The 27,857-nt window shown below is 41.7% G+C and overlaps 1 protein-coding gene across 5 annotated transcripts in view; it reads left to right on the plus strand.

Moving 5' to 3' along the window:
* Tent4b (terminal nucleotidyltransferase 4B) overlaps window positions 1–27,857 on the plus strand; it is a 48,090-nt gene that overhangs the window by 10,889 nt on the left and 9,344 nt on the right. For 4 of the 5 annotated variants that reach the window (XM_087900588.1, XM_087900586.1, XM_087900587.1 and 1 more), the window contains 9 exons: window positions 16,798–16,921; window positions 18,639–18,685; window positions 20,124–20,244; window positions 21,069–21,176; window positions 22,455–22,583; window positions 23,866–24,079; window positions 24,893–25,019; window positions 25,129–25,232; window positions 25,337–25,524. In XM_087900588.1, the coding sequence (XP_087756714.1) occupies window positions 16,798–16,921; window positions 18,639–18,685; window positions 20,124–20,244; window positions 21,069–21,176; window positions 22,455–22,583; window positions 23,866–24,079; window positions 24,893–25,019; window positions 25,129–25,232; window positions 25,337–25,524 (1,162 nt within the window). The remainder of the gene's footprint in view (window positions 1–16,797; window positions 16,922–18,638; window positions 18,686–20,123; window positions 20,245–21,068; window positions 21,177–22,454; window positions 22,584–23,865; window positions 24,080–24,892; window positions 25,020–25,128; window positions 25,233–25,336; window positions 25,525–27,857) is intronic. The other variant, XM_085681574.2, reaches the window with a different exon arrangement.

The following is a 27,857-nucleotide window of genomic DNA, read 5'->3' on the forward strand; positions in this document are numbered from 1 at the left end:
CTTACACCAGTAGAGCAAGGTCTGTGCCAGAGGGTGGCCTTTGGGGAGCAAGACTCTGAGGAAACTCTGGACCCCAGCCTCTAGGTCCTAAGTTAGCTTTGGTGTCCTCAGAGTGCAGGAGTTCCTTTGGAGAGTCACGGGCAAGACGGCAGTCACACACACACTCTTACAGTCTGAAGATCTCTTGCTTTTTGTCTCCTCCCCAAGGCATGTGTAGCTCAGTAGATTTTGAAAAGCAGTTTTAGGTTTATGGAAAAAGTGAGTAGAAAGTTCAGTTTCCATGTGCCTCCTGCTCCTGGTTTCCCCATTACTAATGTCTTGAGTAGAGTGAACTTGATGAACCAGTTGCTAAGTACAGTCGTTTGGCAATGGGATTCACTCTTGGTGTTACAGACCCTAGAGCTTGGGCAAATGTGTGCCAAGATGGTTCTAGTGCCCATCCTTCAATTCTCTTTTCTCCGCCTATTCTCCTTTTTCTTTTCCAAAACACCTGGTAAACACTACTTCTTTCTTTGTCTCTACAGTTTGCCCCACCCCAGGCTGTATTCTCTAGGTTGCTGTCAGTAAGTCCTTCATGTTACCTTTCACTGGCAGCCTGCTTTTGAGAGCCCTTCATGTGTTTCCTGGCTTGGTGAAGCTGATTTCTCTGTAGTGCTGAATAACACGAAGGATATACCAGTGTTTACCCACTCATCTTGTTAGTTCGAAGCTACTGTAAACTTCATGTGCAAGTTTTTGGCTACACTTTTAGTATCTTTGAGTAAATAAATACCAGGGAAAATGATTGCTAGATTATATTTTTTTTTGTAAAAATACTGCTGAGGGGTCTTCCAAAGTGGCTGTATCATTTTTCATTCATAAGGCAGAAAATGGGGTTTCTTATTTCATGTCTTGCTCCAGGTTATTATTTTGGCTTTCTGCTATTCTAGTAAATGAGTAGCGATAACAATTTAATTTATAATTCTCTGATTTCCTTAACAAGTTCGTGTGCTGGAAGCACAATCTGAACGCATCAGTGTTGAGAGATGGGGTCTGTAAGAGATGATTATTTAGACAGCCAGATAATGGGAGGCTGAGACAGGAAAGTGCTGAATTCAAGACCAGTCTGGGGCCTTTAATCCCAGCACTTGGGAGGCAGAGGCAGGCAGATCTCTGAGTTCGAGGCCAGACTGGTCTACAAGAGCTAGTTCTAGGACAGGCTCCAAAGCTACAGAGAAACCCTGTCTTGGAAAAAGGGAAAAAGAAAAAAATAAAGACCAGGCTGGGCTTCATAGCAAGACTCTGCCTTTTGAACTTAGTGCCTCTTGCATGCTAGGCAAGGACTCTTGTCACTGAGATACATCCCAGCCCAAGGTTTTGTCTCAAGATGAAGCAAATTAATAATAAATGTTGTTATGAGAGCCTTGCCCTCTAGATTGATGTTATTGTTATCTTTTTTTTCCCTTGCTCCATTTTTATGTATGTGTGTGTGTATGCATGCATGTATATGTAGAGGCCTGAGGTTAATTTTGAGAATCAGTTACCCTTCCACATTATTGCTGCAGGGTCTCTCAATCAAACCTTAGCTTACTGATGAGGCTGGTCTCACTAACAGGCGGGCTCTGGGACTCCCCGGCCTCTGGCTTCTGAGGCTATAATTATAGGCAGGCTTCCATGCCTGTGTGGCAGTTTCATGGCTTGTGAGGCTCTGAACTCTGGTCTTCACACTTGCAGGGCAAGCACTTACCCACTGAGCCATCCTCTTTAGCTTTCTCACGTTGCTGCCTTGAGTGGATCTGTTGGACTTTGTTCCTCTCATACGCTGTCTTAACCATGGCATGGGGGGCTCAGTCATGGGAGCAGAAGACGCACCAGATGAGGCAGAGTTGTTCGTTTTCTTTCTTTTTATGAAGCGTCATTTTACTGTATAGCCCAGGGGCCTTGCACTTCAGTTCTGCCTCAGTGCTGGGATTATAGGCATGTGCTAACACTAAACCTTCTTTATCCTTCCAGATTCTAGATATGAGCCAAATACATTTTTATTTCTTACGTGTTTGTTATCTTAGACTGAGATAATTTGATTTTTTTTTTTTTTGAGACAGGGTTTCTCTGTAGTTTTTGGTGCCTGTCCTGGAACTAGCTCTTCTAGACCAGGCTGGCCTCGAACTCACAGAGATCTGCCTGCCTCTGCCTCCCAAGTGCTGGGATTAAAGGCGTGCGCCACCACTGCCCGGCCTAATTTGATTTTTTTTTATACTACCCCCTGTCCCCTGACACACATACTCACACACATTTATTAAAAGTATCTGTTCTACTATTTTGCCCATAATTTATTTGGGTTTTTTTTTCTTACTGAAGAATACTTTGCATATTGTAGATATCAACTCTTTATCAGATAATGGTTTTGCAGATTTTTTTTGCCATCTGTGGTTTATATTACCTCCTCCCCCAAGTCAGTGCAGTCAAATAATTTCTTTCAGAATTTGTTCTTTTGGTATTATCTAGAAGGTCATCTCCAAACCCAGGAACACCTAGATTTTTTCTTATCATTTAAGGAGTTCTTGACTGGTTTACAGACTTGACTAGTTTGTTTAGAGACAGGTTGTGCTATTTAGCCCAGACTAGGTTGGCCTTGAAGCTACCTCAATCCAAGTGATAGATTACAAGTATCAGACACTGGTTATTTTTGGTTTTTCGAGACAGGGTTTTTCTGTGTAACAGCCCTTGCTGTCCAGGAACTCACTCTGTAGACCAGGCTGGCCTCAACTCACAGAAATCTGCCTGCCTCTGCCTCCCAAGTGCTGGGATTAAATCCAGCATGGATTGTTTTTTGGTGGTATCTTTATTGTTTAGGCTAGTCTCTGAATCCTCAAGTAACTTCTCCTCTTCCTGAACCCTAGCAGTACTGCCCTTCACTATTTCTACAGTTTTGTCTTTTCCAGAATGTCATAAGTAAACTCATACAGGATGTAGTGTTTTCAGATTGGCTTCTTTCACTTAGCAGGCTTGATAGCCTTCCAGTTAAGATCACTGGTGTGTGCTAGTAGATTTAATAATTTTGTTTTACATTGTGGTCTATGGTTCATTTAAGGTTTTGTGTGTAGGTATAGGTATAAGATCTGCATTTAAAATTGAAAATATGTTTAGGCTTACTCATTTAATTATGTGTGAGTGTTTTGCTTGCATGTATGCATACCTGGTACTGAGGAGGTGAGAAGAGGATGCATATCTCCTGGGACTATTCTTTTCATTGATAATTTTTTGAAGTTCTGTATATTGAACCCTTCCATGTATGAGGCAAGTACCCTATCAAAGCCCCACCATTATCCATTAATTTTTAAATATTTGGGTTGTTTCTTTTTCCTTTTTTTTTTCTGCTTTTGAGGCAGGGTTTTTATGTGTAGCCCAGGCTGGAACTCTGTAGACCAGGCTGTCCTCGAACTCAGAAATCCACCTGCCTCTGCTGGGATTAAAGGTGGGTGCCACCACATCCCACTATTTGGATTGTTTCTTCTGGTCGATTATTGTGAATAATGCTAAACATTGATTTACATATTTGATACTCTGCTTTCAGCCTCTTTGGGTTTATATCTAGGAATAAAATCGTTGGGTCAGATGGCAATTTTGTGTTCTCAAATTAACTTTTAGTATTTTATTTTGGATAGGGTCTTTCTTGTCCGGACTAACCTCAGCTTTGGGTACCATGGAGGCATTAAGTACAATCACAATGTTGTGTGGCAGTTGCCACTATCAGTTCCAGAACATTCATAACCAAGTGAAATTCTGCCCTTTTCTAGCCCCTGGCAACCAAGAATCTGCTGTCTCTGGATTTCTTTGATCTTCACATTTTATGTAATAGAATCATACCAAGTATGGGCTTTTGTGTGTTCAAGGTTTATCTGTATTGTAGCATGTCTTTTTTTCATATCCATTATATGGTTATATCATGTTTTATTAATGTCAAATCTTGTAGTTAATTACATTAAAAACAATAAAATATATTGTCTTAGTCAGTTCCATTATTATGAAGGGACACCATGACCCATGGCAACTCCTATAAAAGAAAGCAGTTAATTGTGCTGGTTTACAGCCTCAGAGATTTAGTTTGTGATCTTCATAGTGGGATGCATGGTAGGACAGAGGCAGACATGGTGCTGGAGGGGAGCTGAGAGTTCTACATCTGGATCCTCAGGCATCAGGGGGAGGGTGGGGCCCTCCAATAAGGCTACACCTATTCCAACAAGGCCATGCTTTCTAATCCCTGTCAAGTAGTTCCATTCCAGATTAAGCACTAAAATATGAGTCTGTGGTTGCTATTCCTATTCGAACCACCACATCTTTTTTTTTAAATATTCATTTATTATGTATACAATATTCTGTCCACGTGTATGCTTTCAAACCCGAAGAGGGTACCAGACCTCATTACAGATGGTTGTGAGCCACCATGTGGTTGCTGGGATTTGAACTCAGGACCTTCGGAAGAGCAGGTAATGAATGCTCTTAACCGCTGAGCCATCTCCAGCCCCAAACCACATCTTTATACAAAACCACATCTTTATACAAAATTTATTAATCCAACTATTTGAAGCATACAGTTTGTTATCCCATTGTCCATCTCCAAAAATTATCTTCCCCATCTGAAGCTCTGTATCAATTAAACAGCTGTATTCTCTCCTCCATTTTTGCCTCAGTAGCCATAATTGTCTATCTGTGTTACTGAGATTTGACTACTCTAGGGACCTCATATAAATGGGATCAAACAGTATGTATTCTGTGCGTCCTGCTCCTTTCACTTTACACAGCAGTGTCCTCAGGTTTCACCCGTAGATGACTGCTCTTCCTGCTCTCTTCCTGTGCTGTCATGACCAGTGCCGCTGTGAGCAAATCTCTGCTTTCAGTTCACTGGGGCTGTGGACCTATGTAGTAATTCTGTGTTTCCTCAGTTTTTCTTCATAAAATTGCCATGATTTTCTTCAGCTGCTATTCTATTTTACACTCCCTATAGCAGGGTGCTAGGGTTCCAGTTTTGTCACATCCTTGTCAGCACTCTCAAATCATCTTAACAGCTACTAATAAAGTTTAAATTCATCTGAAGTCTTAGTGTATAACTGAATAACAGAACCACTAAAGCTGGGAGAGCAAAGGATGTTGACAGTTGTTACTATAGCACTTCTGACACCTTCCACTCTCCTTCAACTTTCTTTACTCCCAGATATGAAGGCAACACAGTGTAACTTGGTCTGCCACATTACATCTGAAGACATCCTAGGACCTATGATTCAGGGGTCAGCTGATGTTTCCTGTACAGTAGTTATTCTTTATTGGGTCTGTGGGCTCTGTGTCAGCTGCTCCACTGTGGTGTGCCGGGAACAAGCAGACAAAATGGAAAGGAGTAGGGGATTGTACTGTTCTGTCTGTCTTCCCTGGGATGGTTCACAAGTTGGGCAAGGGACTGGAGATTGAAACAGAGACATACACACGCGCACACACACATACATACACATACACACACACACACACACACGGGGGGGTCATCCTTGAAAGAAGAATGTCCCCTTTAATGTGTTCCAGGGCAGCTTATATAGGGCTCTCCTTGACTAATGGCCACACCCTAGCTCTCAAGATTTTTTAGCTGCAAGCCCACCAGGAACCACTCACTTGCCATTAGGAACTCATGAGGGTCTTGTGCTTAGAGCAGCTGCAAACATAAGAAAACAAGTTGTTTACTCAGGCAGTCAAGGGGTCACAGAAAATTCAGAGTCTGAGGGTCTGCAGTCCCCAGAAGGGGATATTGTTTCTGGGAAAATTATTTATGTATGCTTTAATCTGAATTATATATACTTTAAAAAATCTTTTCTAAAGTTTATTTTTACTATTTTATGTATATTAGTGTTTTGCCTGCAAATATGTCTGTGCACCACATTCATGCTTGGTGCTGGAGGAGGATGTGAACCTCTGTGTGAGTTTTAGGAATTGAACCTGGGTCCTTTTCAACAGCAACAGTTACCTTATCGACTGCGCCAACAATCCAGGCAAAATTATATATACGTTTCATGCACCCCAGTGTAATTCTGACTTCTTTTCAACCATTTAAAAATTTAAAATCACTTGTGGACCGTATGATTTCCGTTATTCAAGGATTAGTGGTGAGGAATGTAGTTTGTTAAAACTTTTAGTAATTTATTTTCTGGTTAAGGCAAAGGGCTCAGTATGTAAGCAGTCAAGCTGATGGCATAAAGTAGAAGACCCCGGGCTTTCAGATGTGATTAAAAAAGCTTAAGTGATTGGACCAAGACCTGACACCGGGCTCAGTACATTGCCTGCCATTAAGTTCCTTGTGAGATATAGTTGGGGAGGAGGAGGAAGGCAGTCTGTAAGGACATGGAGGATGGTTGGTGGCTGCCATGCTAAATGATTGCTGTTTTGGTGAACCTGTCTTTGAGAAATACTATCATTACCCTGTTCCTGAGTTAGCCCAGGAAGATCTTTGAGAGCTGAGGTCTGGGAGTCACATCAGGACTTGGAACTATATGGAGTGACAGGCAATAGGTGTAGGACTGAAAATGGAAGTTGATGTCTTGTTTATGCTGTAACAGAACACTAGAGACAGGGTGATTTGCAAAGAACAGATGTTTCTTTCATTTAGCTCTGGAGCTGAGAAGTCTAGAGTCAAAGGGCTGGTGTCAGATATGAAGCTGCTTGGTGCTCTTGTTTTCTAAGCCCCCACTAGAATTGTTCTTAGTGCTTGGCTCACAGCAGCTGAAACATTTTCTGGCTAGTGTCTCCAGCCTCTGCCAGCCCCTGCCCATTACCCAATTGCAAAAGTGTTTCAGTACTTGTGCAGAGTTATAGCAGCAATACCCACTCTACCAGCTCTGTAGTAGGGTTTCCACAGAGGCTGAACCAATAGAATGAATACAGACAGACAGGAAGTTTATTAGGAAGTTTAGCTTATATAATTGTGGAGACTGAGAAATCCCACAGCAGGCTGCTTGGAAGGTGGAGGTGCTGGGATGACAATCTGTAACTCTTTAGTCTTTTTTCAGAGGTCTCAGACTTGGGAATCAATGATGTAGCTGTCAGTTTGCGACCAAAGGCCTTGCAGGCTCAGGTTTCCAGAGAAGCCTAATAGTTGTGTTGCTATGAGGAAATCTCTGAAAGAGCAGCCTAGATACAGGGGACAGGGCCTTGGTCTTGCCTGGAAGTGAAATGTCAGTTTGTTGATTCCCCATGGGATGCTTCACTCTTTCTGAGGAAAGGAGGGAGTAAGGGGTACGGTGGGATGAGAGGAGGGGAGGGAGTGGGAACAGGGATAGTTATGTAAAATGAGAAAATTGTATTAAAATTTTTAATAATAAAGGGAAAATTGACTTTTCAGAGTCTTCCTAATATTAATAGTATTGTGAGTACATGAACCAGAGAATAGGTAAGAACGCATGGGTAGTATAAAGTCCTCTCCTCAGCTAGAGGAGGAGCACAGCCTCTGCACAGCACAGGCAGGAATGTGAAAGACGTTCTCTTTCTCCATGTTACTCTCAGAACCAGCATCAGAATTGGGGTTTGATTCTTCTGTGAGTCTCTTTTACTTTAGTGACTGTATTGAAGAAGAAGAGAAGCCAAACGGTGGACGGAGAGAAGTCAGAATGATGTAATAAAAATAGACCAATACAGAGCCCAAATTTAGATCCCTAAGCTACTATGGATAATGGTTGTTGGTTAGGATAGTCACAGAGGGTTTTTGTTTGTGATAGGATAGTTAGGCTGACCTTGAACTCACCAGGTAGCTGAAGGTGACCTTGACCTCCTGATGTTCCCACCTCTACTTACAGAATTGTAGGGGGTATATCCATACCTAGCTATTTAGCATAATTTTTATCATTAGTAAAAATTTTAGCATATAAAGAACAGTCTGCAATATTATTTTTTTGACTAATGAGACTTAATGAGGCCGTTATTATGGGATGTATTTTCAGTTTTAGTGTTGCAGAATTTTTATAATATATGCATTTGTGTATATACATGTATTAAAATATAAAGTAAAAATAAAGCCAAGTGCGGTGGCATATGCTTGTATTCCCAGTACTTGGAAGCTGGGTCTGGTAGTTGGAATGAGAATAGCCTCTATAGGCTCATAGGTATGAATATTCGGTTTCCAGTTGGTGGATGTTTTAGGAGGTGTATCACTGGCATGGGCTTTGAAGTTTCTCTCTCCCTCCATTTTGACAATAAGATGTAAGCTCTGAATTACTGCTCCGGTGCCATGTCTACCTGATGTCGCAGGGCGATTGGTAATGAAAAATCCCCAGATTATCTTAATAAAATATACAGCTTTAATAAACAGAAGTAAGACTTACAACAGCTTACACCAGAATTCAAATTCCAGGCGCAGGAGCCAGGCGAAAAAGAGCTAGCAGCGCTTGTTAGGTTTATAGGCAGGCTTTAGCCTGAGGGCGGCATGCCCCCAAAACAGAATATGATTGGCTGAACTCCCCTATCATCTACCTGCCTGCATTGCCTGCCTACTTATTTCCTTGCCTCCATGATGAACATGGCTTCACTCAGTAAGCAAGCTCCTAACTAATTTTTTCTTCTGTATGTTGCCTTCGTCATAGTGTCTCTTCACAGCAATAGAAGAGTAACTAAGACACTAGGCTACAAAAACCAATCTCTAAAAATAAGAACTAGATTAAATTAAATATAGCTACCCCCTCCCCCCAGTTAGTACACTAACTGTTGTGACTCCAGAACCTAACAGAAACAACTATAGAGGAAAAGTTTGGATTTACAGTCCACAGGAGAAGGCATGGCAGAGTTCTGTCAGTGAGGGTACACGATGGGGTTCCATATATTACGGAGGATCAGGAAGCAGAGACCAGTGAGAACCAGGACCTACAAAAGCCTGCCCTAGCAGGTAGGCCCACTCCAAATAGTGCCATTATTTATAGGCATTTAAACATGAGCAAGCTCTAACAGCTGTCTAGTGAAATGAATCTTTTCCTTTCCCCGTGGGTCTTACAGATCCAAACCTACTTCAGGTTAGAATGACTGACTGTTTTTGTGAGGTGCCGAGGAAGTATCGTTTCATATAGTGTGTATGGGATATGGGCACAGCAGACAGTATTGTGTATATTTAGAAAAAAATGTCATCCATCTGTTATTTGGTTGTTCAATTTAAAGTATCAGATATGTTTTTATTTTTATTTTGTTTGCCATTTTTGTGTTAATGCTGTCTGAGTTGGGCAGTGGCAGTACACGTCTCCAGAAGCAGTGGCAGGCAGATCTGAGTTTGAGGGTAGCCTGGTCTACAGTGTGAGTGATAGGGCAGCCAGGGCTACACAGAGAAACTCTATCTCAAAAAACTTACTAAAAAAAAGCCTGAAAATATGAAAATTTGATATATTAATGTAGTAGGTTACTGTTTAATAAACTTGTAGTTTATTTGTGAAATTTCTTTTGGAGGTTAAAAAAGACGTGTGTAAAGTTCACAGCTTTTCTGTATGTTCACTCATCACATGTAATTAGAAGTGAAGCTGGAAAGGTAAGGAAAGTCCGCAGCAAGGCTGATTGAGATGCTCAGCAGGTTAAGGAACTTGCTTCTGGAGTCCTGTCTTGTCCCTGGGACCACGTGGTAGAAGGAAAGAACTGGCTACTACAACTTCCTCCAAGTAAATGTAATTAAAATTAAAATACCTTTGCAATAGATGACTAAAACTGAAGATGCCCTTTTCTGAGCTTTCGTCTCCCATAAACTTGCCAAGATGAAAACATTTACTAGGAAATGTTAGAAATAATTTCTAAGCTTCTAATTGTACATGATACATTTAAATGTACATGTACATTCCTGTGATAACATGTTGAAATTTCTCTCTCTGGGCAGGACTTGGACCATGCCTTTGTCCAGTATGTCCACACTGTGCTTACTATTACTACTTAGAGATAACCATTAGCTGCCATCTCAAATGTCTGGGTTACAGACTCTTAGGGCAGCCCTACATCACCTTTATTTTACTTAGAAATGGCCACAGACGCTGAGGAGGAGCCAGAAAGTAAAAAGATTTTGTTTACTAGGAATTGAGCTGAGGGGCTTAAATGTGCTATGAAGACATTCTATTGCTAAGCTATATTTCAGACTTGTAAGAATTAAAAACATTTTTTTAAATAAGACTGCACTTGGGAAGCAGAGGCAGGCAGACCCTGTGAGTTCAAAGAGAGCTACACCAAGAAATCCAAAACCGAAAAAAAAAAAAAAAAAAGCTGGAGAGATGGCTGGCTGCACTGGCTGTACGAGAGTTCAATTCCCAGTACCCACATGGTGGCTCACAACTGTCCAACTCCAGTTCCAGGGGATCTGACACCCTACAGGCAAAACACCTATACCCGTAAATCTCCTGGCTTACCTTAAACTCAAGATTCCTCTGTCTCCTGAGTTTTGAGATTGTAAGTGCCCAGCTGAGTAAAAAAAAAAAAATGCCCAGCTGAGTAAAGAAATTTCTAGAGAGAGAAGATGGAGACACTATAATGACAAAACTTGCGATTTTTAAGAATTGATTTATCATGGGTGTATATATGGATCTAGGACAAAACTTTGCATATGTGCCTGTGCATGGTTTCAGGTATCTGCTGGGATCTTGGAAAGGATCCATGAATGGAGTACACTATTGTATTTCCCTGTCTTTTTTGGGGGGGGGTGGGGGGCGGTTTAAGACAAGGTTTCTCTGTAGCTTTTGGTGCCTGTCCTGGAACCAGGCTGGCCTTGAACTCACAGAGATCCACCTGCCTCTGCCTCCCTCCCGAGCGCTGGCATTAAAGGCGTGGCTGGCATTAAAGGCGTGCGCCACCACCACCTGGCCATTTCCCTGTCTTTCACAATAATCCCAAGTGAGTGTTAGTTAAAGAATAATTGGAAGAGAATATGGTTTACATTTTTTTTCTGTAGAATTTATATTTATCTTCATGTAAGTTCATAGTAAAATTGATTGGAAAATGCAAAAATTTCTTGTATAACCCTGGCCTGCCCCTATCATGGCATCCAGAACGGCACATTTGTTCAGTTAGTGAATTTGACTGGTGATATGTATCAGTGACTGGGAACTTTTTACATGCTATGAAACTGATGGATTCACTATTATAGTATCACATAGAATTGTTTTCATAGCCCAAAGAAGTCTTTGCTCTCTTTCAACCCTTGGCAGTCCTTCTTTCCTGGTCTTCAGTTTGACTTTTCCCAAGATGTCTTAGAGTTGGAATCATACAGTATGCAGCCTTTCATTTTGACTTCTTTCACCAGCAGCCAGCATTTAAGACTGGTTCCTGGCTTGGTAGCTTGCTTCTTCCCATTGCTGTGTAATACTCCCTTTTATGGTAAAGATGTGAGCTGCTTCCAGGCTTGGGCATCCATGAAAAGCTCAGTATGTCCTGGTGTAGGCTTTTGTGAGCATGTTTTAGCTCCTTGGATTGTTGGATTATATGCTTTTGGTCATGTCCGTCCTTTCTCTCCCTCTCTCCTCCCTCTCTCTCTCGTGTATACAATATTCTGTCTGTGTGTATGTCTGCAGGCCAGAAGAAGGCACCAGACCTCACTACAGATGGTTGTGAGCCACCATGTGGTTGCCGGGAATTGAACTCAGAACCTTTGGAAGAGCAGGCAATGCTCTTAACCACTGAGCCACCTCTCCAGCCCCAGCATGTCTGTTCTTTAACTGTGTTTGTCTATTTACGTAGAGAGTCTCACTGTGTAGCTCTAGTCTAGAATTTATAGAGAACTGCTAACCTCTGGTGGGATTAAAGGCATGCACCACCACTCCTGGCCTGTTACGTTCCTTCTCTTTAATAATTTTTTTTTCATTCTCTTAAATATTTTTCTTGTTTCATGTTTTTTTTTTTTCCTTCATCCCAACATTTGAAATAAACAAAGATTATGGGAGCTAGAGCAGTAGCTCAGTGGTTAAGAGCATTGGCCGCTCTTCCAGAAGACCTATGTTCTCCAGCACCTGCATGGTGGCTCACAGCCATCAATAACTTCAGTCCCCAGAGAACAGAGATGCCCTCTTCTGATCTCAGAGTACACTGTATGTATGTAGTACTCAGACATACAGGCAAAATACCCATACACATAAATGATAAAATAAAATGAAAAACAAAGAAACAGAGATTGTGATGACTAGGATTAGGCCTGTAAACAAACACCTGTCTTTGGAAGGTGTCTTTTAAGAGTGATAGCTTTTTCCCTGAGGGTTTGCTTTGTAAACAGTAAACTGCAGGTTAAGTCTTATTCTTGCTGTCCTCACTCTACAGGTGGGACCTAGGCTGGACATGTAAAGTGCTTGCCCCAGCACAGGCTGACTGCATAAAGCTCATGTTCTTTAAATTGCTGCTTTCAGGAGGAAAGAAGGAATAGGACCTGTGGCCCATGGTGCTCAGACCAAATTCCTCTGCTGAAAAACAACCAACATTCCTTAAGCCATCAGATCAGTATGTAGAGAAAGTGGACTCTGGAAGCAGATAAAAGGTGAACTGGAGAAGAAAGTTCTGGACAGCTGGGACTGGGAGTAATAGGAGTTTTGGTTCTGGTCCTGTGACATTTGAGGTGACAGCCTGGCAGAGGTATCTAGCTGATAGCTTGAATTCCTTAGCTGGTTAAAGATTGTTTCTATTTCTACCATGAATTCTGGAGCCTGCTAAAGTCACCCACATTGCTTTGTGATTTTTGTAGGACTCGATTGCGCAGTTCTCTTAGTGTCTTGGTATATTTGAGAAAAATGAAATGGTATAGAAAGTTTTAAGTCCATGACATCAACTGTCAGTTCCACCCGGGAGGAAGGAAAATACCACCAGCAATTGGTCATTTTGGAACTTGGTCTCAAGTTTGAGTCTGTTGAAACGGCACCAGCAGATTCACATTGAACATGCATGAGGCCGACCACAGCTTTTTAATCAGAGGTGTCTGTACCAATGTGCGGTCACTGAGGCCTGGAGTTGGAGTCCTATGTCCCCCCTGGTGGTTATGCTGCCCACTATCTGACCACAGAATCCCTTCTACAATTGCTCAGGCTCCTTAGTTACACAGGTATAACCTTTTGATCTTCAGGGTAAGATTATTAGAATAATCTTATTTTTTCCCCTGTTATTTTTTCTGATATATTTCCTTATACAAAGATTTGGTTTTAAAACATACAGTGCCATTAGCATGTACATTCTGAAAAATGGGTCATAAAAATGTATAATAATATATTTATATGTTATATATATTTATGTGTATATAGTTATTAAAGTAAATCCCTTCTCTTTGAAGTTACTACCTGAATTAATTTATTGTTAATAGTAGGTTACAGATGTTATGGGAACAGGGAAATGCATACATATCCGAGAGAAGCATATGCACATACGTGCACACACATATCACCTGGGAACTTATTTAACTTACGAGTTAAATCACTCGTACCCATACCCTTAACCCTATGGAAGATAGGAGTAAAGAGGCTGGGAATGATAAGAGGTTGATGTAATTCATACTCCACCCGCAGTGTGTGTGCTTTTTCTGTGTATTCTTTTCAAAAGTGTATGCTCTGAGCCTAAGACTTACTCTCAGCCTACTTACTAATAGTTCTTGGGTAGATCTGGCTGATGCTTTCTTGTAACATGAGGTTCTTTTGTTAAGAAGCCTGGGTGGTGTTTGTATCATACTCTATTTTATTGCAGTGTTTGCATATTCTGTGCCCTTCTAAAAGGAATGTGATTTTTCACCTATTCTAACTTTTAGAAGGAAAATACTGTTATCCAAATGGATAACAAAGCATTATGTACTTTTTGTACACTGATGACTGGCTGATGGTGGGCACCCCTTGGGTAGCATCACAGTGAGGATACTCACTGCAAAACCCAGGGTACCACAAGAGAATCAAGCCTTCATGTTCTACCCTGGTACCTGGACTTCAGGTTGATCAGGCCTGCAGGATAAAGCTTCCCACCCCTCAAAAGGCCTGGTCCGGCAGAGCTTGCAGACAGAGCACATGGGCCTTCCCCAGAAGGTGAGCAAGAGCCAGGTGGGTGCATATCTCAACCGCACTAGCTCAGAAGCTGGGGAGTTCAGGAGTCTCCAGATCATCCTGTGCATCTCTGCTTCTGACCATTTATCCTTTAAAGCAGCTTTAAAGATAATGTAGTAAGTGTGGGTTTTGAGTTCTCAGAGCAGATCTAGATGCACACTACTCTAAGGAACTGGACATAGGATCCCTAGTTTACAGTCAACAGCCTGGGGTTTACAATTAGGCTGGGGCCTCTGGTGGTAGAGGCTCTGTTGCTATCTCTGGATAAATAATGTCAGAATACAGGTCACCCAGCTAATGTCTGCTATAGAACCAGTAGCTTGCCTGGATATCAAGTTCAACGACTGCCTGAGCTGCATAACAAGACCCTGTTTAAAAAAATAAAGCTGTGGCAAGGAATGTAGCTCAGTGTTAAGAGTTCTTGCCTAGCACACATAGAGCTCTGGATTCTTTTAGCAATTTAAAGAGTTAAATAAATAGAGGAACTACTAGGGAGAAAATAGTTCATGGAATATTAATTCCTTGTGTAGTTTCTTCTTTTGTAGTGCTGGGGATCCAATCCAGGCCTTTGCCTATCACGTGCTAGGCAAAGAAACCGGTAAACTGCAGCCTAGCCCAGAGGGAAATCCTGTCTTAAAACTTGTAGAACCCTGAATAACTTCCCTTCAAGTTAATATGTGCTGGCAGAAAGCCCAGAATCCCAGCACTGAAGGCGAATTTTAGAATCTTCTCTACCTTTTCACTGTGTTCAGAAATCCCTTTTGTGGGACCTTTGCCTTTTGATTGTCTAGTTTATTTCATGTGTAGTGACGGGGACCTGTGGTCCCTGTCTGAAAGCTGTCTGTTGTACATCATTGCAGACAGACCTAGCCTTACAAAACCTGCTTTTAGTTTTTTTCTGTGTTCTTACACAAAGATGGCTCAGGGTAAGGCTCAGTTTGACAAGTCCTGTTTATCCTAAAGCTTGGTGTACACATTTAGAAACGGACTTCTTTTTGGCTGGTGACTTCTGACTTAGAACTGAACCGGCTGTTAGACTCAATGTTTCGCTTGCATTTGAATTAGAAAATGTGTAAGGGAGCCTTTCTCCCACATTGGGTAGGATGCTAGTATTCTGATTTAGCACTCAGAGCTGCAGATAAACTCATAGTCTGCAGCAGACTGAAGTGAGTTGAGAAACAACTTGTGGCTTCATTTTTGCCAGCAGGCCTGTGTCGAGGAGTAATGCAAGCTTTTCCTTCTTCTGTTGTCTGTAAGTAGTAGACATCGATAACCTACAGAAACCTGTAAACTTGAAAGGCCTCCAGAATTGAACCGAGGAGCACCAGGCTCCTTGGATAGTTTTCTGGAGTCTGGGAGACTTATGGTTTTATTGTGTTATTTGTTATTATTTGTTGTGTGCGTGCATTGTACACCTGTGTAAGCCAGATTACAGCCTGCAGGAGTCAGTTTTCTCCACCATGTGAATTGTCCGTCTGGGTGGCAAATGTCCTTAATCTGCCTATTAAAAACTCCTTTGGGAGTTTTTGTTTTATTTTATGAGACGGATTTTCACTATGTAGTTTTGGCTGACCTCAAACTTACAGAGATCCACCTGCCTTGGGACTTTTAAAATCAAGGCATTACTTAGTATTATATGTGGCAGACAGGCAACATGTGATCATGTTTATCATTCCTTCTGGCAGTCTGTCCTGCATATGATGAACAACACATGGGCTGGGGAACATCAGGCACCAGAGCCACATGTTCAGGAGACATAACTGCTTCTGGGCAGATCCTGAGCTAGAACTCATTTTTTGACATAGTTGTTGATGGTGGGTTTTTGTTTTGTTTTAGCATCAAAAGAGGTAAGAATGATAAGTTGATTGCTCACTTGGTCACATTTTAAAATCATCAATGTTCATGAGGTAAAAGCTGTGGCCAGTGAAAGGTGGCATTTTTTACTTTCTGAAAGCCAATTTTGGTTTACTTGAGTTTTTATCTTCCTGCTTTGGAGCCAAGTGGTCTTTCTAATTGCAGACCCTTGGCCACCGCCAGCTCGTGATTGCCTCTCTTGAGTCTCTCCCCACTTCTTCCTCCAGTGTAACTCTCCAAGGACTCAGAGAGTTGGAAACTTTCATGCCCTCTGCTAGTCTGTTCATGTACAGTGTTCCTGGAGTTCCTGTCCTACCACCATCCCTTGGCTTCCCTTCTGATGCATCTGTTCTAGGCCTTGCCCCTCTGTCCATCTCTGATACAGTTGCCTGAACTTAATTTCCCTTCCTTTTCCTCTTTCTTTTCCCTTCCTACCCTTTGTCTTCCTTTCTTTTTACTTGTGGATCTTGGGGATGAATCCAGCCTATTGAACATGACCATTGAGCCATCCTGAGACCAGCTGGAACTTTTTAGTTTGCCATTCAAATTGGTCATCATTCAGAGCTGCCTTCCCCTTCAAATGCACCTCTCTCCAGATGTGCTGTCTACTTGCTGTGCTGTGCATTTGATTTCATGCCTTGCACATTGTAGTCTCTAGAAGTCTGCAGCTCCTTCTCAGAGTCTGCTGGCTCTTCTTAAGGCACTCCTGTTATTCTACCAGCTGGTTTATTTGACACTCGATTCATTAAACAAATGCCATGGAAGTCATACTGTTCCTCTCCTTGTGGAGAGCTGAGGTGGTCAGGAAACTGCCTGTGTTGGCTGAGCTCAGGGCTTCCCTTCCTGCTGTTAATATTCTTCAGGAAGCTGGCTTCCTACTGGATTGGTCTGCTCACATTACTTTGTGTTTTTTTTCCAGTCTGCATGAAGAAATCAGTGACTTTTATGAGTACATGTCTCCCAGGCCCGAGGAGGAGAAGATGCGGATGGAGGTGGTGAGCAGGATCGAGAGTGTGATTAAGGAGCTCTGGCCCAGTGCTGACGTGAGTACTTGTCCTGGGACCTGGGGCTTCAGGTAAAGTCCCGCCACAGAATCAGTCTCACATAAGACCTCACCCACAGTGTAAGTGCTTTTGTAGAGTTAGTTCACCTTATTGTAGTCTACTTTCCAACAAGGTCTCACTGTGTTCTACCCCTGATTGACCTTGAACTCATAGTATAGCCTATTTCTGCTTCCCAGACATGTGCCACACCTAGCTTTGGTCAGATTACATTTTAAAGGCCAGCAGTTTCCTGGAATCATTAGACTTTGGGGTTTGGTGCTTGCTTTCTTTCACTCATACCTTCCCCTTAGTTTTTCCTGAGTTGAGTAGCAGCTACTGAAAGTAGGTAGGCTCAATTTAGATGGTTAAAGTAGCCTGATGACAGTGGTTCCTTGTTGGATGAGAGCTGCCATGGCCTTGTTTGGTTTGATTCCCTCCTGTCGGCATAAACATCGCAATTTGCCTAGGACCAAAGGCGTTTCTTTGCTACCTGAAGTTGACTGCCCCAGCGGTCGCAGGTGACCCAGTTTTTGCCTGGGTCTCTACTTGTGTTTTCTTTGTTATGCTTTCTTTGCAAGTTTGTTCTAGAACTCTTACCTGTTCAGTCGGTAATAACTCTATTACTTTGTGTGGTATAGTTTTGTTAGACCCTCCTTAGGTGACACAGGGGAAGCCAGGGACAGTTTTTCCATTTGGCAAAAGACAGATTCAAATGTGGTGCTGTAGGTAAAGAATAAAGGGGAGGGTGTCTCACTGAGCAACTGCTATTGACTGTGCTAGAATTGCTTCTCTCCCCACTGGTTGTGTTCCCTGGGGCATAAACATTGTGATAGCTCTGACTGGCATGATTTGGCAAGCACCGCTGACATCTAGTGGTAAATAAGTTACTAAATGTGCAGTGAACAACACAGTCCCTACCTACAGCAAGGAATGATTTGCCCCAGGTTAAGATGTCCTGATCTTTTAATCTGCATCTTTTTAAGGTAGGCAATGGTGTTCAAACAAATATGAATGCAATGTTAGGTTCTCAGGTTCTTAAAAACCCAGAATGTTTTAACATTTTTTCCTTGCCTGGACTTACACATCTAAAATTGGTTGGGTTCCACTGTGCTCTCTGGGCTGAGGTGGCGTTGATGTCAGGATCCTGCAGAAACTGCTCCTGGTATTCTCTCACACTGGCCTGCACACCAACACATTGCCAGCAACTGCAATGCCAGCAATTGCAGAGAGAATAAATTAAGGATTGTGACCTCCCTTGTTTTGTAAGGGAATACTAGGCTCTGGAACATTACTTTTGAAACTTCTCTATTTTAAGTGTTTCTATTATTTTTATTACTAAATATTATGTACACACATGTATGTATGTTCAGGCACATATGTGGAGGTCAAAGGACAATTTTGTAGAGTTAGTTTTCTTCTACCTTTACATGGGTCTGGGGATCAGGCTTGCATAGCGAGCATCGTTAGCTGTTGAACCATCATGATGACCTCAAGGTCTCTAATTTAGATTATATGCCATGTTCTGAATGACTGCTTGCCTGTGAGTCACAGTGTCTCTCTTCACTCTAGGAAAGCCTAGAGTGTGTTGGGGGAGGGGAGGAGAGGGGGTAGCTCCTGCAGTTCTAAAAACCAACAGCAGAGGGCAGAAAGAACATTCATTTCTTTATCAGCACTTTAATGTGATTTTTCTTTTTTTTTTTTTTCTTTCGTGTTCCAGGTCCAGATATTTGGAAGTTTTAAAACTGGCCTGTATTTACCAACTAGGTTAGTATTTGTATGAAGCTTCTGTACACTTTGGTTTCTGTACACTTTGTCTATTGGTGGAGTAGAAATGGGATTGTTTTGTTTTGGAGATAGAGTCTTTTTATGTAGTCCTAGCTATTCTGGAGCTTGCTATGTAGGCTCGGCTGGCCTCCTGAGTGCAGGGATTAATAATATATACCACCACACCTGACAAAATGGAGACTATTTAGGGAACAAAATTCATCAGTTTGTATTTGACTTGAGGTTCCTTAAGTAGAATATTACTTCCAGTCATCTGTTTAGACTGAGATTTACAGGAAGCATGTAGCAGTGAAATCAGTTATAGATAGCCCTGGAGACAAGTACTCATTTAACCTATCACTTAGCCTGGCTAATAGGTGTCAGGATGAATGTCTAGTTCCTATGTACTATGAGGTAGAAGAGATTTTCTTTTTTAAATGAACTCAGCCTGCTTTGATCTCAGCATCCCACCACAGAATTTAACTTAGAACCCTGATTCCATCTTAAACCTTCTAATGAAGGCTTGTTTAATACATAGGCTACACCACCCACCCACCCCACCCCGTATCCCTGTGGCTGTATAGTCTGCCTTCTGCCTTCCCTCAACTTAAAGTATGTTATAGTGTTGCAGTGGTTGGATCCATCCTAGCCATATCTGTTCTTCCCAGGGCTATCTTTGGCTTCTAAAACCCCCAAAATATTATACTTCATTATTTAGGCTCTAAGAGTTAACAAAACCTAAAATATTACTCCTGATAAAAGTTATGGCCAGGTGTAGTGGTACCCTTAATCCCAGCATTTGGAAGACAGAGCAGGTAGGTGACTCTTCTGAGAGTAGAGACCAACCTGGTCTACGTAGCATGTTTCAGGCCAGCCAGAGTTACATGGCGAGACCCTATCTCAAAATAATTAAATCAACACACAGATATATATGTGGTTAGAACGGTTATCATAACTTAAATATGGAAAAGACACAAAAAGTAATGAGATTGGGGTGTGTGAGTGTCTGTGTGTATTTAGACATCGGCAGCAAGCTTGGTACTCAGACTTTATATAACTTTATATAAGTTATATAACTTCATATAAGTTACATTCTCATTGAGACAACACACCTTAAGTTTAACACCAGAAAGTTTTATGGGGGGAATAACATGCACTCATACTATTATGTTTGAGGTTTTGTTTCTGCCAACATTACCCATGTTTGGAGGCCTGAGTTCTGCGAAGTAGCTGAGAGGGTAAGGTTGCTAAAATCAGCACCTCCACTTCCCTCCCTCTGCTTCCTTTTGAAACCCATTGCCATCAGCACATTATCTTCTGAGGCAGAAAGGGAACGGGTTCTCACTGCACCAACTTGAAGTTGGTAAGCGTGATTGTCAGCTAAAATGCGGACGGCTCGATGCTTCTGACCCTCCTCATGCATGTCACTACAATGCAGTGACATCGACCTTGTGGTGTTTGGGAAGTGGGAGAACCTGCCTCTCTGGACCCTGGAAGAAGCCCTTCGGAAACACAAAGTCGCCGATGAGGATTCTGTGAAAGTTCTAGACAAAGCAACGGTAAGTTCTTAGCACTGTGTCTTTGTAACTCTTATGAGAAACTTAGACTCAGGTCTTGCTGACCTGAGTGGGATGTGGCTCAGTGAATCATTTTGTAAATGTCACAGTGACTGCGAAGTAACTTGTCCTGGCTATATACATTTTATTCTTAAAAGAAAAATAGCCAATTTTTTCATGCACTTTTCAAGACTTCAGTATAAAAATATGTAAGTAAGCCGGGCGGTGGTGGCATATACCTTTAATCCCAGCACTCATGAGATAGAGGCAGGAGGGTCTCTGAGTTCAAGGCCATCCAGGTCTACAGAGCGAGTCCAGGACAGGCCCCAAAACTACAGAGAAACCTTGTCTCGAAAAGCCAAAAACCAAAAACATGTAAGTAAACAAAAGAGAGGTTTCTGGGAGCTTGAGAGGTGGCTCAGCAGTTAAGAGCTCTTACAGAGGACCCAGGTTCAATCCCTAGCATCCAACATGGCAACTGTCGCAAAACACAAACAAAATTTACACAAAATTTACTGTATTCATTGCTTTTATTAATTTATTCTTTACTTTTTATCTATGTGTGTGCTCCCAGACATGCGCATTCGTGCTCTGTAGATATGGGGGTCAAAGGACAACTCAGGAGTTAGTTCTCTTTTTCCACCTTGTGGCTCAGGGAATCAAGTTTGACGACAGCCACGCGGTTGGCTGGTACTTGGTCTCAGAACACTTCATGTTTTTTATGGTTTTATGAGAAGGGTTGAGATCACAGGCCTCACCAGTAACCTTCTACCTTTTATTATTTCATTGGGTAGATTATTTTAAACTTTTCTGCCTTCTTTTTCTAGGTTCCTATTATTAAATTAACAGATTCTTTTACTGAAGTGAAAGTTGATATCAGCTTTAATGTCCAGAATGGCGTGAGAGCAGCGGACCTCATTAAAGACTTTACCAAGGTCAGAGCCATGACAGTCTGTACAGTGAACCTCTTAGGAAACCTAAGTCCGTCTTGGGCATCTGCCATGCTGTTCTCTGTCCCTTTCTTGTGCTTCTTGTTATGGGATTAGGAAAGGTTGAGGAAAGACCACCACTGTTCTAGATCCTTAGACCTGAGATGGTGTTGCATGGTGTGATTCTTGTCAGTTCTTCATCTCCAAGTTCATTTTAGGTCCTTCCCTCCCTCAAGAGCCTTTTCTCCTAAATTCTTTGTCAGGAGGTGCCTGTGAGTTTTGTTACTTTACCTTGAGGTAACACTAGTTTATTTCATTATATGAATAAAGAAGCTGCCAGCATCATCTAAGAACATCTGATATATCCAGAGCACTGCTGCTATTTCCTCGGAGCTGTAGGTGTTGGGATCTCTTCTCTGCACTCAGCTCTTTAGCAGCTCTCCAGTGCTAGTTACTTCTTTTTTATATTTGAGACAGAATCTCAAGCTTGTAACCCTTCCTGAGTGTCCCACCTTGGCTTCCTGCCTGATGAACCTTGCTTCCCTTTCCCTTTCCTTATCAGGCACACAAGAATGTAGTGGGTGGAAAGAGGAAAAAAGTGTCTCTTTTGGAGGGTTTATGCATATGTGCATAACTTTTCATGAAAAGAAACTGAAAGTTGAAAATTATTTGCTTAATAACTAACAAAGGAAGATAGATGACATGAAAAGTCACAGCCACCAACTCGGGAATTTCTGTGTTCTCTGCCTGGAACATTGAGTTCTGGAGATGTGTGTGAGCTATCTTAGTTATCAGCTCTGAGAGCCCTGTCCCGTCTTCTGTAAAGATGGAGGAAGAGAAGGCTTGGGCGGTGATTCTGTCTGTGTGGATGACCCGGCAAGGCTGTTTGTGTTCTGGGGTGATGCAGGATGAATTGAGGTACCTTGCTGTGCAGTGGAGAGCCACCTACAGACAATTTCCTACTGGTTTAGGTTTAAACATTCTTAAATGTTTAGGGGCTTTGGCCTTTGCGCTATTTCTGTTGTCTGTTTACAAGAGCCTGTCCTGTGATTGTGGTTATAGGGTTAGATGGTTAGTGTGTCCAGAGAGCGTGAGGCTGCAATTATTAAATCACCATGAGGAGAAATCCTTTCATTACTTAGAACGGTTACTTTTAAAAATTGAATATATTAGATATAGCTACTAAATTTTGTAATGTAAAGACCATTTTATGCCCTTGGTGATTCTTTGGGCTGTTATAATATATAGGAATTCATTGAAAATGTAATTTTATTTCTCTTTCAGAAATATCCCGTATTGCCATACTTGGTTTTAGTATTGAAACAATTCTTATTACAGAGGGACCTTAATGAAGTATTTACAGGTGGAATCGGCTCTTACAGTCTATTTTTAATGGCAGTCAGTTTCCTTCAGGTAAGTTGTGTGGGTGTGCTATACCAGTGTACACTGAAAAAAAAGTACTTGGAGAGACGTTTGGGGAGAAAATTTTAAATCAAAAATTTTTAGAATGCTTCTCTTTAAACTGGATACCTTCGTATAATGTTCCTAAGAGAGAGGATAAGACTTCTCACTGTGTATAATAACTTGCTGTTCTGATTTTTGTAAATCAATAATTGTATTTACAAATCAAAATTGTAAATCAATTTTGTAATAGCAATAACAACCAAAAATACAGGGTTGTCCGCAGCTCAGTGGCCTGTCAGACTAGCCAATTAGCAAGTTCTGGATTCAGTGAAAGACCTTATTTCATAATATTAAGACGGAAGGTGATTAAGGAGTCCAGTCAATGTCACCATCAAGACATTTTGGCCCCCAAATGCATCTGCACTTCCACTTAGACATGCACTTGAACATGTGTATGCTTATATGCTGTATACAGCGCGTGCGCGCGCACACACACACACAATGGCACACTAAACAGGCTGGGAGATGGCTCAGTCAGGTCCAAACTTGCCATGCAAGCGTGAGGACCTGAGTTTGGATCCCTAGAGCCCACAAGACTAGATGTTCAGCAGGTGCCTGTGATCCCAGCACTGGAGACAGAGACAAGAGGATCCCAGGGGCTTGCTGGCCAGGCAGTGACAGATCGTTTCAAAAAGTGAACTAGAAAAGAGTTAGAGATGATATACTTGCCTACTGTCGATAAAGTCTGGGTTTGATTCCCCAGAACTATCACCCTATTTTTTGGGTATGATGGCTAAGAGTAGTGGCAGGCAGATCTCTGAGATCAAGGCCAGCCTGGTCTATATACTGACTTCCAGGACAGCCAGCCCTACATACTAAGATCATTCCCTCACAAAACCCAAAGTAAGTTAGCAGATAAGTAGGTATTATGGAAACCGACGCAGGAAGACACCTCTCATCATAATTGCTGTCCTTGATATGCATGCGTACAACACACACCCCAAAAATAAGATTATTTTTTAAAGCAGTTATCATATAATTTCATCTATAATTGAAACCTGTTGTTTGGGTAAGAGTCCTGGTTTTGTTTGACAGTGTTTGCCAGTAGCCAGAGGTTTGTACCCATAGGGCATTGTATGGTTTCTGTAGCAGCAGCATAGCTGTCAACTGGAATTGTAAACCAAAGTCTTGATAATAATAGTAGTGCTCATAGAAGTCAGGCTCTTACTTATATCTCCTTCCTCGTAATACAGAGAAAATTCAAAATAATTTTCCTTTTTTTCTGTTTTAGTTACATCCCAGGGAAGATGCTTGCATCCCCAATACAAACTATGGTGTTCTCTTAATAGAGTTTTTTGAATTATATGGACGGCACTTCAATTATTTAAAGACTGGCATCCGGATAAAGGATGGTGGTTCCTATGTGGCCAAAGATGAGGTTCAGAAAAATATGCTTGACGGCTACCGGCCTTCAATGCTTTATATTGAAGATCCTTTACAACCAGGTATTGAGATGAGGTGAATGTGTGGACTCCAGAGGGGAGGGCATCATAGGCAGTAATGGTGCACACCTTTAATTCCAGCATGTGGGAGGCAGAGGCAGGTTAATGTCTGTGAGTTTGAGGCTAGCCTGGTCTGCAGAGTGAGTTCCAAGACAGCCAGAGCTACACAGAGAAACCCTGTCTTGAAACAACCAACAAGAAAAATGGATGAATTCTATTTAACTCTTTGTTCAAAATATTTTCTTACCATACTCAAATAAGCAAGCACATGGCAAGGGCAGGGAGAACAACACTTTGCAGACTCCAGATAAGTTGGGTAGAATCCACTTGACCCCTTTAAAGCCAAGTAGAATCTACTTTGGGGGTGGGTTTGTAATACCTGTGGAGTGTTATTCCAGCCAGTGGTCAGCAGGGCTTTAAGGGAGGTAAACCTTAGGCAGCAGTGAGCATGGACAGAAAGGTTCCAGGAGATTGCTGTTTTATTTATATTCTACAGACTGCTTCTTTCTGATTTTTGTGTAGCCCTTCTATACTTTCCTAACTTTGGGAGTGGCTTGAAAGAAGTTACATGTATAGGAAGTATGTATATAATATAGCTAATGTAGACGGAGAAAACCAAATAAAAACAAGCAGACAGCACCATTACTTTCAGTTTAGCTCTCTATTTTGAGGCAAGAATAGTGAGCTGTTTCTTTGACCGTGTGATAGGAGAATCCTTGTTGGGCAGCTATTGCCTTTCTCTTCTGACAGGCTCATCAGCATTTGTTTATATTAACCAGCCAGGCTTAATTCTCTCTGTACCCATTTCCTTTAAAGGTAATGATGTTGGAAGGAGTTCCTATGGGGCTATGCAGGTGAAACAGGCCTTTGATTATGCCTATGTGGTATTGAGTCATGCTGTATCACCAATTGCAAAGTACTATCCCAACAACGAAACAGAGAGGTAAAAATCTAGCCCATATCAGTCCATTGTGTCAAAAAAGTGATTGTCACTTCTTGTCTTCAAATTAATGTACATACTTGTTCTGTCTTTTTTTTTTAACCCCATGCAGCATATTAGGTAGAATAATTAGAGTGACGGATGAAGTTGCCACATATAGAGATTGGATATCAAAACAGTGGGGCTTGCAGAATAGGTCTGAACCATCATGCAATGGTAAGACCTTTTCCTTGATGTTGGACTGGGTCTCAGGGCTTTTTTTCTGTGTTGTGTGTTTTTAATGGGAAGAAACGTTTTCCAATCTTTTGCCACTTTTTCAGGAAATGGTGTTCCCTTGATAGTAGATACTCAGCAGTTAGATAAGTGTAATAATAATCTGTCTGAAGAAAATGAAGCCCTTGGAAAATGTAGAAGTAAAGCCTCGGAGTCTCTTAGTAAACACTCTTCAAACTCTTCATCAGGTCCAGTGTCCTCCTCCTCTGCCACGCAGTCCAGCTCTAGTGATGTGGTAAGTGTGACACACGTGGTCCCACACTTGGATGCCTTGCCTGCTCTCTGTAGGCTTAGCTACTTAGAGGTGAATGTTGCTTCCTTTCCCCACAGAGAAATTTCAATAGCTTTTACTCTTGTACTTCTCAACATTTTTTTCTAAAGAAAATTCAAAATATAGTGAAAGAAGAGCTCTTTAGTGACATCTTTAACTGTTACATGATCCGTTAACATTTACTTGCTTCCTAACCCTCTGTTCCTTGATCTTGTTCCTTGTTCAATTTCAGAGAAGATAGCAGATACTGTTATCTTCACCCAGCCTCAGTAGTGCTCACCATTAACTGGATTTAGATTACTTGGTTATTCTTATGTTTGTTTTAAGGGGATCCTACTCATATTCTAGATTTTATCATCCATATTCATGTTACCCAGAAATACGCTAAGATAGAGAATATCCTAATAAGTCCAGGTGATGCGTCATCACCAGCAGTCCCCAGTCTCACCCCCAGAGGGCATCCTTATTAAAGGATTTTCTAACAGTATACTTTTACATGTAGGAGTTTATAGAAATGTGATCACACAGTATGTAATAATTGTAAGGCTTCTTTTGTTTTATTCTTTTGATGAGACAGGGTTTCCCACTGCGTAGCATAAAACATTATTTTTTGTTCTTTCAGTTTTTTTTTTTTTAAATCTTCTGAAACAGGATTTCTCTGTGTAACCTGGCTATCTTTGAACTCACTGTGTATAATAGCCTGGCTTCAGACCTAGAGATCTGCCTGCCTCCATGTCCTAAGTGCTAGAATTAAAGGCGTGTGTCACCACTGCCGCCCCCGCCACCATTCTTTGACTTTCTTAAGCTTGTTTTTATTTTTACTTGTTTTTGAACTTCCTAATTGAATTTTTAATTGATAAAATTTACAAATCAGAAAGTTCACTATTTAATAAGTACATTTCAGAGTTTCCAGCAACAGTGTCAGTTAGCTCACAACTGTGACTCCATCTCCCAGGGGTCAGGGTCCTCTCCTGGCCTCTCAGGACACTCACACATGCATAAATAAAATAAAAATATTTTTAGATTATAGTTTAGTCGTTTTTAATGTATTTAGTGTTATACAGCCGTTTTCACTCTGAATGCAAAGATGTTTCAAGCCATATGTGGTGCACACGCTGTCAGTCCCAACACTCGGGAGGCAGAGACAGGCAGAATTTTGTGAATTTGAGGTTAGTCAGTGCTATGTAGTCAGTGCTGTTTGACACCATCTCAAATTCAAACCAAAAATAAAAACAAATGCCTATGTTACTTAGTGGCCTAACCTCTAATCCACTTTCTGTCTGAATTGTGGTGAGTTACTTCTTATATTAATTTTTTTAATCAAAGAAATTTTGAGTCTACTTAAAGTTTAAGGTAGGTTTAGCTTTTCTTTGATTGAAAGTCTGTAGACTCTTGGAGGCATAGTGCTTGCCTTGTATGCTCCCTGGGTTCAGTCCCCAGCACTGATTATAGGTGCAAGCCTATAATCCCCATACTAGGGAGGGTAGAGGCAGGAGGATCAGGGGCAGGAGTTAAGACATCCTCCAGTGCATATTGAGTATGAGGCCACCAGCCTGGGCTAAAGAAGACCCATGTCTCAAAGAAAAAATACAAAAGAAAGAGTTTCACATTGATGGATGGTAGCATATCATTATGGTGTCGTGGATATTCATGTGTAGAATCTCCCTTTGTCTGTGGATTTTGGAATGGTCCTTTGGGAGGGGGAGTGGGTGTTACACTAGATAGCCTACAGCAGGGTACAGAAATCAGAGGTAGACTACCTTGAGAAGAGAGAATAAGGGACTGAGCTCTGACCGACATGTCAGGGAGGGTGCCAGCATAAAGCAGCCAAGAAGCTAGGTGGGACTTAGACAAGCCTCGTCATCTTAGACTCTCACATTGAGCCCCTTAAACTTGTCATCTTGTACCGGGCATGGTGGCACAAACCTTTAATCCCAGCACTCCAGAGGCAGAGGCAGGCATATTTCTTGAGTTTGAGGCCAGCCTGGTACAAATCAAGTTCCAGGACAGCCAGAGCTACACAGAGAAACCCTATCTTAAAAAACAACAGCAACAACAAAAAAACAGGAACAACAAAGCTTGTTATTTTGTGTTTGATTGAAGATACTGGGCCATGCCTGGGTCCTAAGCCCCTCCCTCTTTGTTGTGGTCCTCCATGGTTCTGTAATTTGATCACATAAATAAAACCTCATGTCAACTATGATGGAAGTAGACCCATGCACAGTTGGTGAACAAATTAGTGAGATGTGGTCAGTGACTGAGCAGTATCTAGAAGCCCATGGTAAACAGGTCACTTC

The sequence above is a fragment of the Myodes glareolus genome, chromosome 22 (assembly GCF_982192425.1).
Source record: "Myodes glareolus chromosome 22, mMyoGla1.1, whole genome shotgun sequence".
Lineage (NCBI taxonomy): Eukaryota > Metazoa > Chordata > Mammalia > Rodentia > Cricetidae > Myodes > Myodes glareolus.